Raw genomic sequence first — 11,315 nt, forward strand, 5'->3', positions numbered from 1 at the left:
GGTGGGGGACTTGAATTCGAGCTTACCCCAGCGGCGAGGGGAAAGGCCTGGCGTTCAAGGACTCCAGGTGTAGCGTCGGCTCCTTTATCAGAAAACAGGGAAAGAAATTCGTTTGCTTTGGAAAAAGCCTTGCCTTGCAAGGTCGGGAACATCTGGGGGTGAATTCTGGTTCTGCACCCGGGCCCGTGGTGGGATTCGTTTATGAGTAGTCAGTATTTGAGAACCTTGTAAGGGCCAAAGCGGGCCGCTGCGCGTCTGGAGAATGTTTCCCAGCCAGGCTGACAAATTGCAAACAAATTGCATCTAACGAAATGCATTAAGCAGTTGTCGTGCCATCAGCCATCAGGCATCTGAGCAAAGTAGAGCTGTTGATGGAGAGGGAGCTGGCCCTAGACCGACCATCTGCAGGCCTCAGCAGGACCCTGAGGTGGGATGTGGAGACTAGAACTTGAGGAGGAATTACAGACTCTCAGGCATCTAAGCCAAACACCTAGGGCACTGGATACTAGTCGCTGTATTTCTAAAAGAATCAGAATAAGACAGTCGAGCCTTTGGGATGCCAGGAAGACTTTTGATTTGAGGGACTGGAAGTGAACCCCAAAGAGCAAGAGGGACTGTTAGGACCCCTCTGGATGGGTGGAGGCTGCCTGGGGCATATCTGAGTCCTGGACCTAGAAAGGGTCTTGGAGCCCCACAAGTCAAAGCTCCTCATCTTCCTTCCCAATGTCCTTCAGAGCTTATTATCAAGGTGGGCTAAGAGGCCTCTGGGTTGCGAATTGACATCAGTATAGAAGATAGTATTAAGCTAGGGGCTTTCCTTAAACAGTCTTCCCCACTGAAGGCCACTTAGCTTAGGAAAAAGAAGAGATTAGGTTAAAAGAAGAGGGCAAACTTGTGATCCCTGAGGGGTTGCTGAATGACCGAACTTTAAACAAAGCTCAAGTGAACGGGCTGGTATGCCTCCAGGGCTCCCCACCTGGCCTTCCAGACTGCTTTGCAGGAGCCGGGCCTCACCCAGAACCGGCCTAGATCCACAGAACCCAGCACCCTGGCAGAAGCACCCAGCTGCCATGTTACATGCTCTACAGGAGAGTTGAGGTCATTTAAAGGGGGCAGTTTGAAAATTCAGTTTCGGAGCCAACCTCTCTCTGTCCTTTGAGAAATCTTGTTTCTCTGTAAGGAAAATGACAGTTTAATTCAGAAAAAGACAGCCCCAGCTATGCTCCAGAATGAACAAAAATTTTAAAAGGACAAACGTCCACTTGAATGTGTTTTGGGGACTTCATAATCGAATGCTATAAACTGGAATAAACCTACTTTCGGTTTTTGAGGAGGGGCGGGTGTCTCCACCTAAGCCATCCTGGGGGTTGTCTCGGCCCTCCCTGATGTTTATTTGGGTTTTCCTGACAGTTCATTCTGGGCCTAGTGGTGTGTTCTTGGCTGTGGGTCGATCTGTTTCATTCACGTCCACCATCACCAGCTCCCCTTTATTGATAAACTCCGTGCCTTGCTACCTGGCAGGCAATTTTCCGTCCCAGGCGGGTTGGTTACTGCTAGAACACTCAGCAGTCCCGCATCCAACGCAGGATCTCTAACCGCGTCCCAGACCACCGTTGGCTTGCAGTTTCCAGAAGGCAACTCAGGGCTTTAAAGGACCTGGCAGGACCCTCTCTCTTTTTCCTCTACGCCAAGACTGTGAGTAGGCAGGCTGGTGTGGATCTCCAGAGGCCCAGGCTCAAGCTTAACCGCCCGGCTAAGCCCCTGTTGCATGGCGATTTTCTGAGCTGCGGAGCGGGGTAATTAAATCCCCACTTGCACTCTGCTCTGCCTTGAGGATGGGCAATACTGGGGCTCGCGTTTGAGTGAGGATCGGCCAGAATGACCAGTTTCACCCGTGAGAGAGGCAAGACGTTGCCTTGTCTGCGTAGTGTCGCAGAAACTGCAACCCTCACCTCGCCCAAACCAGGAGAGCGTTTTAATCGCGACGTTTCGAGAAAAGGAGACTTACCTGCTTTCTTTGAGAGGTTTCCGCCCTGCGGGAGAAGCCGCCGACGGCCTGGAAAGCTGCTCTGCGCTGCGCACTCTCCGGCCAGCGGCCCGCACAGCCTCCAGCGAGGAGGTCTGGGATTCAGCAGCACTGTGCACCGTTGCCGAACGTGGGGTGGTTGCTGGGGCCACGAGGCCTTTAGATGGTCCTGCTCGGTTCCAGGGTCGCAGAACAGGCTGGAAATTCCAGGGCGATCTTGTCTTGCGCGTTTATGAAGAATCCTGAGCTAAAGGCAGGCAGAAGCCGAGAGAGGCATCCTGAGCGGGAGCGGGTCCTAGGTGGACCGCACGGCCGGAGCTCCAGCCGGGAGGCGCGGAGGACACCCACCTGCCCTGCAGGTCCCAAGGCCCTATGGTCGGGCTCCTCTCTGGCCCCTCCTGTTGCCTCACACTGCCGCTCCGCCTTGGCGGAGTGCGGACTCCCGAGCCGCCTGGACCGGGTTCGTTCCGCAGCGCAGAGGTGCGGGGGATGCTGCGGATAGCCGGGATCCGCAGAGCGCGAGACGCACCGGTCTCCGGCCCAGTGACGCTCCGCACCCCTGGCCCCAGGCCTTTACCTGTTCCAGGGCCTCGGAGAGATAGACGGACGCCAGCGGGCAAGGCCGGAGGAGGCCGGCCCGAGAGCGCGCCCCCTCTGCGGCTGCGGGCCGCGGACCTTGGGAGGGGTGACGGGGGCGCGCCCGCCGAGCTGAGCCGGGCTGGGCGCCCCCCGAGCTAAGGGGACCGAGGGCTTTCCTCCCTCCTTGGATTATTAAAAAGTTCATTTCCTGGCGAATCGGGTGACGTCAGGGGCCCGGCGTCGCGGTGGCGGGGCTGCCTGGCCCGGAGAAGCCGCCTCCAGTTACCCAATTACCGACTGTCAATCCTGCCGCCCCTCCCCCATCCACGGGGGCGGCGGAGACCTCAGCCCTCCCCCCTGCCTAGGACCCACCTAGGACCCCTCTGGAATTATTCCCCTGGGTGCTTGGTGCTTCCAAGGGGAGAGAGGCCAGATAAGGTCGCTGAGGTCTCCAATCCCCCCCCCCCGCACCTGTCTCGATTTCCCCAAAGATCTTGGAGTCGCATCCTCCTCCTCTGGACCTGGGAGCTTTGGTCTCCCCCTCGGTACCAAGGGAGGGAGCTATGTTTGTACACCCGCACTGAACCCCGTCTTGTCGGGATGGAGGTGTGCAGAACAACTCCAGGTAACTTAAGAGGACAGAGTGCTCAAAACCATTGCTTCCCTCTCCCCAGGGGCCGCCCTGGGACCCCTAGGAGGAAAAAAATGCCTAAGGCCCGGGGCATTTCCCTCCAGCCGGCGCTGGCGCCAGTCCCCCCGCTCCACCGCCTTACCCCAGGCAGTTCGGCCCGGTGGTCTGCGAAGGCCACGCCCGGAGAGGGTACAACCCTTCCCCCTCCCAGGAGCCGCCGGCCCAGCCACTACCGTCGGTCCAGACAGCCCTGGGAATTCTTGTGCCCCAAGCCCGAGTGCCCTAGAGGGGCCCACGGCCCCTTTGACTCTCGCTGTCCCGCTGCCGCCCTTGCACGACTAACCCGACTAGCCCGGATAGGAGGATGGAGGGTAGGGGAGGCAGCTGGACTCGGACTGGCCACAATCATTGGTAAAAGGATGTGGGGCTTCGTCCGAGAGAGTGGAGGACTGGGGTCCTGCAGAGAGACACCCGGAGTGTGCATGCCCTAGCTCCCGGGAAGCCAGAGCCCCCCGTTGGTGGCTAGTTGCTGGGAGGGTTGAGGTAGGAGAATCCAAGAGTCCGCAGGAGGGGTGTAGGGCTTGACCGGCGGCTAGGGTCCCCTGGGGGGCTTTGGCATTAGAGGCCGCCGGGAGGACGCTGGGAGGGGGCAGGCGGCCGATGGGGGCCAGCCCGCGGGTCAGTCCTGAAGTCCAGCGGCCCAAGCTGCGGGCGCAGCCAATGGGGGGCGGAGGCTGGGCGGCGCGCGGCGCTGATTGGCTGGCGCCGGCTTCTTAGGCGTGCGCGGCCCCCGCTTCATGTCTGTGCAGGAGTCGGCAGCTGGCGCCAGGGCGGCCAGAGGATGCCGAGGGGCCGGAGTCGGGCGGGCCTGAGGCCGAGGCGCGCGCTGTCCCCCGCCCCTATTCCGTGAACTCACCATCCTCGGGACGCGCTGTCGCTGGGCCTGCGGTTCCCGGGGCTCTCCTGGTGCCCCCCACCCTCTACTCCTGAGTCCTCCCCTCCCCGCAGCGCTGCGAGTGTAAGTTTGGGGTGCAAGGGGCCTGGAACACTCCTAGTTTGTCGGGGTCTCTACAGGGCTCAGGCCAGGACCTCTTGTGGGAGACTGCATTCTTGGCTGGAAGGGGAGAGGGAGCTCCTGTTGAGTGCTGGAGTACACTGGGGGCTGTCTCTGAGCCCCAGGGGCCGCGTGTGCCTGTGTGTGTGTGTGTGTGTGTGTGTGTGTGTGTGTGTGTGTTGAGGGGGGGTGTTCGAGACAAATCAATGTGTATATCCGTTGCCAAATGTAAGTGTCCATATGGGGTCGTGTGCCCTGAAGTGGTTATCTAGACTCCTCTTAACTTTTATTATCAGTTCATGCATTTATGCGCCCAGAGGGCAGGGGTTCGATGTGAGAGCCCAACTTTAAGTGCGTTAGGTGTTGCGTCTATTCCGGTCGCCGGTGTCAAGGACCTTTTCTGTGTGTGACTTCGTGTGCGTGGATGTGTGGCTCTGGGACCATGGGTCTCTCGAGTGTGCGTGGTGGAACCCCCTCCTCTATCTTCCTTTCGTTTTGAACCTTGTGCTTTCCTCCCACCCGGGACTGGTTCTCAGCGGAGCCCTGCTGAAGCTCCCAGGCTCGCTAGGCGGCGAGTGGTGGGACTTCGTGGGGATGTCAGAGGCCGGCAACGTCCCTCTCATCCCCTTGTGTCACCCAGGGCCGCCCCGCCTTCACCTAGATCCCTAGCCGCCACAGCGGACCATGGAGGTGGCGCCGGAGCAGCCTCGCTGGATGGCGCACCCCGCCGTGTTGAATGCGCAGCACCCCGACTCGCACCATCCGGGCCTGGCGCACAACTACATGGAGCCGGCGCAGCTGCTGCCTCCGGATGAGGTGGACGTCTTCTTCAACCATCTCGACTCGCAAGGCAACCCCTACTACGCCAACCCGGCCCACGCGCGCGCGCGCGTTTCCTACAGCCCTGCGCACGGTGAGCTCCTGCCCTCCCGAGGCTAGAAGCCGGGCGCCCGCGCCAGGCCGGGGAAGGGAGGACGGCCGGCTGCTGCGGCTTCCCGGATGTGGGATCTGGAGGAATCCGAGTAGCTGAGAAATCGGGCGGGGAAGGTGGAGGCAGTGGCCTCCTGCGAAGGGTCTGTGACCCATAGGGTTTCTGTCCATTTTCAACTGCCTTGGAGGGATCCCTCTGGACCCTGTCCCATGGGGTTCTTCCTTGTCACTTGTCCTTCAGCCTTGCACTTACAATCCTGATTACTTGCTGGGGTGTTATGTTTCTGGTGTTTTTAAAGGGTAGGGTTGCTGGTGGCTGTTCGGTGATCCAGCTTCATGGTTCTGAGGCCCCTGCCCATGCTCACCTACTGTCCCTCTGCTGCAGCCCGACTCACCGGAGGCCAGATGTGCCGACCACACTTGTTACACAGCCCAGGCTTGCCTTGGCTGGACGGGGGTAAAGCAGCTCTCTCGGCGGCCGCTGCTCATCACCACAGCCCCTGGACCGTCAGCCCGTTCTCCAAGACACCACTGCACCCCTCCGCTGCAGGAGCACCTGGAGGCCCTCTCTCTGTGTACCCAGGGGCTACGGGTGGGAGTGGGGGAGGCAGCGGGAGCTCAGTGGCTTCCCTCACTCCCACGGCAGCCCACTCTGGCTCCCATCTCTTCGGCTTCCCACCCACACCACCCAAAGAAGTATCTCCAGACCCCAGCACCACCGGAGCTGCCTCCCCAGCCTCATCTTCAGCAGGGGGGAGTGTGGCCCGGGGTGAGGACAAGGATGGTGTCAAGTACCAGGTGTCACTGTCTGAAAGCATGAAGATGGAAGGTGGCAGTCCCCTGCGCCCTGGCCTAGCCACCATGGGCACCCAGCCCGCCACACATCACCCCATTCCCACCTACCCCTCATATGTGCCAGCCTCTGCCCATGACTATGGCAGCGGGCTCTTCCACCCTGGAGGCTTCCTGGGTGGCCCAGCCTCCAGCTTCACCCCTAAGCAGCGAAGCAAGGCACGCTCCTGCTCAGGTAAAGCCAGGTGTGGGTCTTGAGGGCTTTCATGGTGGGGTGTGCCTCTGTGACAGAGGTTGTGATCTGGGGGATGGATCACATCAATACTCCTGAGAATGAGTAGCAGGTCTCTCTGATAGCCCACAGGTATTTGAGACCCCAGAGGTGGGAAGGACCCTGAAGCTTTCACCCAGACCTTGAGTGTTATTAGTACCCCCAAAGTTCAGTTCTCTTCCTCAACCCTAACCACGCCCTCTTCCAAGGCTGATAACACAGAATGGGACTCCTCATCCCTTTCTGCAAATGTTCAGTGGAAACAGCAACCTCATGCATTACTTGGGTGTGGGGGAGAATGCAGGGTGTAGGTGAGGGAAAGAGTCAGTGTGTACGTGTGTCAGTGAGCGTGTGTGCTTGCTTGGGGCACTGAAGAGGTCCAGGCCCTGAAGGAATCTGGTTCTCCAACTGGGCCAGTCCAGTCTTGGGATTACAGTGTGTCCAGACTTCCTTAGGAGATTTCCCCAAAGCAAAATTCCCAAGGTCTGTTTGTATCCTGGTGTTCCTGCTCCCTCTCCCTAAAGGTAGAGATGAGAGCCTCGAGGGTGCCCGCACCCCTTTGCCAGCAATAGCTAGATCAAGCTGGATTTGTCCAGAAATGTGGCCATAGGGCAATAATCCATGGCTCTGGGGCTCCTTCCTGTAGCTTTAAGCCTGGGAGGGGGAATGTTTTCTTCAACAATTACTCTGAATCCAGGAGCCCCCTTCTCTTGCTGGGATTGATAGGCAATTTAGTTCCAACTAAATCAGGAAGAATTTCCTGGGTACCATGTTCCCAAGGATCCACTCTGCTGAACTCCAGCCCCAACTTACTCTGAGTCCTGCTCTGCTTGGACCAGCTTTCTTGTCTTTTTGTAGCCCTTTTTTCCAAGGGTTTTTTTTTTTTAATTTTTATTTTATCTGAATTCCAGATGGCTTTTTAACAGAACAACAAAAACAACAGAAAACAAGGCCACTTAGGCTAAAGTGAAAGAGCTTCTTTTTTTCATTTTAAATAACAAGCAACTTCAATCATTGTTCAAGACTAAATTCTAGAGTTTTGTGGAAGGGGAGAAAAGCTAGGGTGAGAGAAAAGTTTTCTTTCTGATCCTGGTCTAAGCAGTGAGGGCTGAGGACATCGATGGGGAGAAGACTTTTAGAAAGGCAGGAGTGGGAGGAAATAGGAGAGAGGAAGAGGAAAGGGAGCTGCAGGGGGATGGGGGGAGGTTCCCCAGATCCTTCCAGGTCAGGCTGGGCAACTGTGGACACTGCCTGTGTTGTGCGAAGCTGGCCCTACTCAAAGCTGTCTCTTCTGGACTTGGCCCTCCTCAGCTGGCCCTCAGTTTTTGTTTTGGTGTCCTCCTCGTGTCTGTCCCCTTCCGCAATGCTGCTGCACTGATTCCCCTCCACAGCAGCATTTGAAATGGGGGATTTGGCCTGAAAAGACTGGACCTCTTCTGAGGGGACCTCCTAAGTTGTTCTTTCTGCCAGAACTGGGACTCAAAGTCCCCCCTGATGTAGGTGGATGAGTGGCTTGGTCCTCAGCCTCTGGCCTCTAAGTTGGTCCCCTTGTCTTTCTCCCTGTCTCCCTGCAGAAGGCCGGGAGTGTGTCAACTGTGGGGCCACGGCCACCCCTCTCTGGCGAAGGGATGGCACCGGTCACTACCTGTGCAATGCCTGCGGGTTGTACCACAAGATGAACGGGCAGAACCGGCCACTTATCAAGCCTAAGAGGAGGCTGGTAGGAGCGGGCACCTGGGGGCGGGGCAGGAGGGAGGCAGTAGTGGTAGGGAGGGGAATGGTGGGCCACAGGAGCCACCAACCTAGGCAGAACTGGCTGCTAATTAAGGGAGGAAGAAAACATTAAAAAACGAAATCAACCCAACAACAAAACCTTTAAATGCAGACATTTTACCACCTAAAAGTCTCTTATCAGTAAAATCACTTGGTGGGGGGGTTGTCAATCGGTCACTCTTCTTTTTGGAAGATTCTTTCCTGCCAAATTTCCTGCTCTGCATCCATCAGGCGCCCTCACACCCCTTGCTCAGGAATTCCCAAAACCCACGGTCCAGCGGTCCACCCTCATGCTCTGGCCTCTGCTTCGCTCTTTTTAAAAATAGGGTCATGAAGTACTTTTCCCTGTGGCGGCTCTGGCCACCCTCCCTCGCCTCCCCAGCTCACAGTCTCCTCGGCTTATTTAAATAACACACACCAGCCACCAAAAAAACCTGCCCTTTATTATTTTTCCATGGAGTCACCTATACTGTGTATTTTCATTTGAGTGATTTTTTAAAAAAATGTCCTTTCGGATCTCCTGCCGGAGTTTCCTATCCGGACATCTGCAGCCGGTAGATAAGGAAACTTCGCATATCTGTTTCCGGACCCGGCGAGTTTTCTGAGCCACCTCGGCTCAGTCCTGCCTCTCGCTGGGCTGTTTTGAAATTTCTAATACCCTCCACTCTGAAAATAATGTGTAAAATGCTAAGAATAATAAATATATTTTTTCAGGGCGAAGTGATTTATGAGCCTAAATCGTTCACTCGCTTTGGGGCCCTTTTTTTTTTTTTTTTTTTTTTTTTTTTTTTTCTTTTCTCCTGGAGCGGGCGAAGGCCGGTGCGGGCTGGTGGGGGCGGGAGGAGGATATGCCGCTGGCCCCTGAGTCAGAATTCCAGCTTCGGGCTGCTTACTCACCCTCACCCTCCCTGCCCCGGCGGCGGCCCGTCTTGGTCCCCTTCGTGAGCAGGCTCCAGCCTGGGGCCACTCTGCACTCAGATGGACTGGGCCCCCACCCATACTGGCTGCGTGGTGGGCGCAGTCCTGGGAAGTGCGGGGGGGGCACTTTGTTTAGCTGGGGCCAGCCGCGAGGATGCCCAGCCGGAATCCGTTCTAGGGAAAGGCTCCTTCTCGTTCTGGACCTTGACCTCCTCTTCCAGAGACAAGTCCTCCCTCTTCCAGACCCCACCTCTGACTGGCATTTCCTGGGGGGCTGGGAGTAAGGGGTGGCAGGTGAGAATTCTTGGGGAGCAGGGGTCTGGATCCGCAGAGAGCGGTAATGCCTTGTTTCTTCTTAGTCCGGTGTGGAGGCCTCGGGCTACATGTGACTATCGATAACGAGGAATGTGGTCAGTTCAGTTAAAGGAACTGAATGTTTAGTTTTCCTAAACTGTAGTAAAATTTAATTTAAATCTCTCCTCGTGACTTGCAGCTCCCATATCAGACCCAGAAGCTGCGTGCTTTAATCCTGGCCTCAAACTTCCCCAGCGCTCCCAGGGTCTCCTGGGTAGTGCAGGGTCTCCCCGTCCCGGCCTCCAGGGCCATGGCTCACCAGGATTCGGGGTTTCCTGGGGCGTAGTGGGGGAGGAGACCGGCGACCGTGGACAGCAGACCTCGGTTTCCCCACTTAACGCAACTGGATTGCTAGGCCGTTGAGGGGAGTGGCCGATTTTCCCTAGTGCCTTTTACAATACTGTAGATTCTAAGATCGGCCTTCTGAGAGCTCTTTATTCCAGTGTTCTGTGATTCCCGACTTCACTTCTCAAATTCTAAAATTCCTCGGTCTGAGATGCTTTGATTCCCCTATGGGACCCGCTGCTCCTGCTCTAAGCAGTGGGGCTGGGGGCGGCGCTCAGGGCTCGGAGGGAGGTCAAGGTGGGGCGTGGGAGCCCGCCCGCTGACGCTACCCCTCCCCTCCCAGTCGGCGGCCAGGAGAGCGGGCACCTGTTGTGCAAATTGTCAGACGACAACCACCACCTTATGGCGCCGGAACGCCAATGGGGACCCTGTGTGCAACGCCTGTGGCCTCTACTACAAGCTGCACAATGTGAGTGCGCTCCGCCCCTCCCTAGGGACCTCCGTTCTTTGTGCAGCGGGGCCAGCAGCCCCAGCCACAATCTCCAGCTTGGCTTGGCTTGGGAAGCTGTGGCCGCGAGCCCTGCCCAGAGCGCCAGAAGGGCTTCCTGTAAGAGGGGTGCCTCTGCTGCGGAGGCGGGCCGTCAGGGAAGTTGTACCTCGGTGTTAGGAAAAGTTGGGGGCAGGGGAAGATTGGGATGGGACCGTGTGGGCCATTTAGTGGGCCGGAGACTGCCATGTAGACTGTTTACCATTGAAGGAAACTCCTTTCCTAAACGGTGACAGTGCAGGATTAAGGACTTTTGTGACTGACACTCTAGAATGGGCTGAAGGTACAATTCCTAGCATCCTGGGGATCCATAGTCCAGGCCTCCCTTGCCCTGTGGAGGTAGATCTGAAGGGATCCCTGGGGGCAGGGAGCATGTCCTAAGGGCTCTATGACTGCCCCCAGGTAAACAGGCCACTGACTATGAAGAAGGAAGGGATCCAGACCCGGAACCGGAAGATGTCCAGCAAGTCCAAGAAGAGCAAGAAAGGGCCGGAGTGCTTTGAGGAGTTGTCCAAGTGCATGCAGGAGAAGTCATCCCCTTTCAGTGCAGCTGCCCTCGCTGGACACATGGCTCCTGTGGGCCACCTCCCACCCTTCAGCCACTCGGGACATATCCTGCCAACACCAACTCCCATCCACCCCTCCTCCAGCCTCTCCTTTGGCCACCCCCACCCGTCCAGCATGGTGACTGCCATGGGCTAGGCACAGCCTCCTGCTGGACAGACATGAATGTCGAGGAGGGTGACTGGCAGAGCCAGAGTGAGGCTGGGTACTCCCAGGATGGGTGGAATACACCCTTGCCTCCCATCCTTCCCTGGAGACTGACACCTTTGTGCCAACCCAGCCTAGCTGAAGCCACCTCTCCTTGGAGGACTCCCAGCCTTGTGCCACCATTACTGTGAATATTTCCAACTGGGCTGTGGTGGTGTATGCCCCGGGTGCTGTCCAGAAAGGTTCTTTCACAGACAGTTGTTTGGAGAGCAAAAAGGACAACTTTATTGCAAGAAAAGGAGGAGACAGGAGAGAGAAAAAAATGCAACTGTTTTTTGAAGGAAAACCGAGTAGGCAAAAAAAAAAAAAAAAAAAAAAAAAAAATAAAAAAAAGAGGGGTCCCCCCCCCCCTGCCCCCCCCCCCCACAGAGAGAGAGAGAGAAT

General features: G+C 57.1%; 2 protein-coding genes across 2 annotated transcripts in view; one reads left to right on the forward strand and one right to left on the reverse strand.

The window, feature by feature from the left end:
* The window catches only part of LOC115069529, an 8,391-nt gene extending 5,280 nt beyond the window's left edge, over positions 1-3,111 (reverse strand). Inside the window, exons 1-4 of the mRNA XM_029561345.1 lie at positions 3,077-3,111; positions 2,375-2,597; positions 2,009-2,273; positions 27-82 (exon numbers count right to left, since the gene is read on the reverse strand). Coding sequence (XP_029417205.1) covers positions 27-82; positions 2,009-2,273; positions 2,375-2,597; positions 3,077-3,111 — 579 coding nt within the window. The remainder of the gene's footprint in view (positions 1-26; positions 83-2,008; positions 2,274-2,374; positions 2,598-3,076) is intronic.
* A 936-nt stretch (positions 3,112-4,047) lies between these two features.
* Gata2 (GATA binding protein 2) lies at positions 4,048-11,255 on the forward strand. The gene is made up of 6 exons (XM_008828552.3): positions 4,048-4,254; positions 4,931-5,203; positions 5,606-6,247; positions 7,858-8,003; positions 9,957-10,082; positions 10,563-11,255. The coding sequence occupies exons 2-6, from the start codon at positions 4,975-4,977 to the stop codon at positions 10,860-10,862; spliced, it is 1,443 nt and encodes a 480-aa protein (XP_008826774.1). The 5' UTR covers positions 4,048-4,254; positions 4,931-4,974; the 3' UTR covers positions 10,863-11,255.
* The last annotated feature ends 60 nt before the right edge of the window (positions 11,256-11,315 follow it).

The sequence above is a fragment of the Nannospalax galili genome, unplaced genomic scaffold (assembly GCF_000622305.1).
Source record: "Nannospalax galili isolate Female #2095 unplaced genomic scaffold, S.galili_v1.0 scaffold332, whole genome shotgun sequence".
In the NCBI taxonomy this organism is placed as follows: domain Eukaryota; kingdom Metazoa; phylum Chordata; class Mammalia; order Rodentia; family Spalacidae; genus Nannospalax; species Nannospalax galili.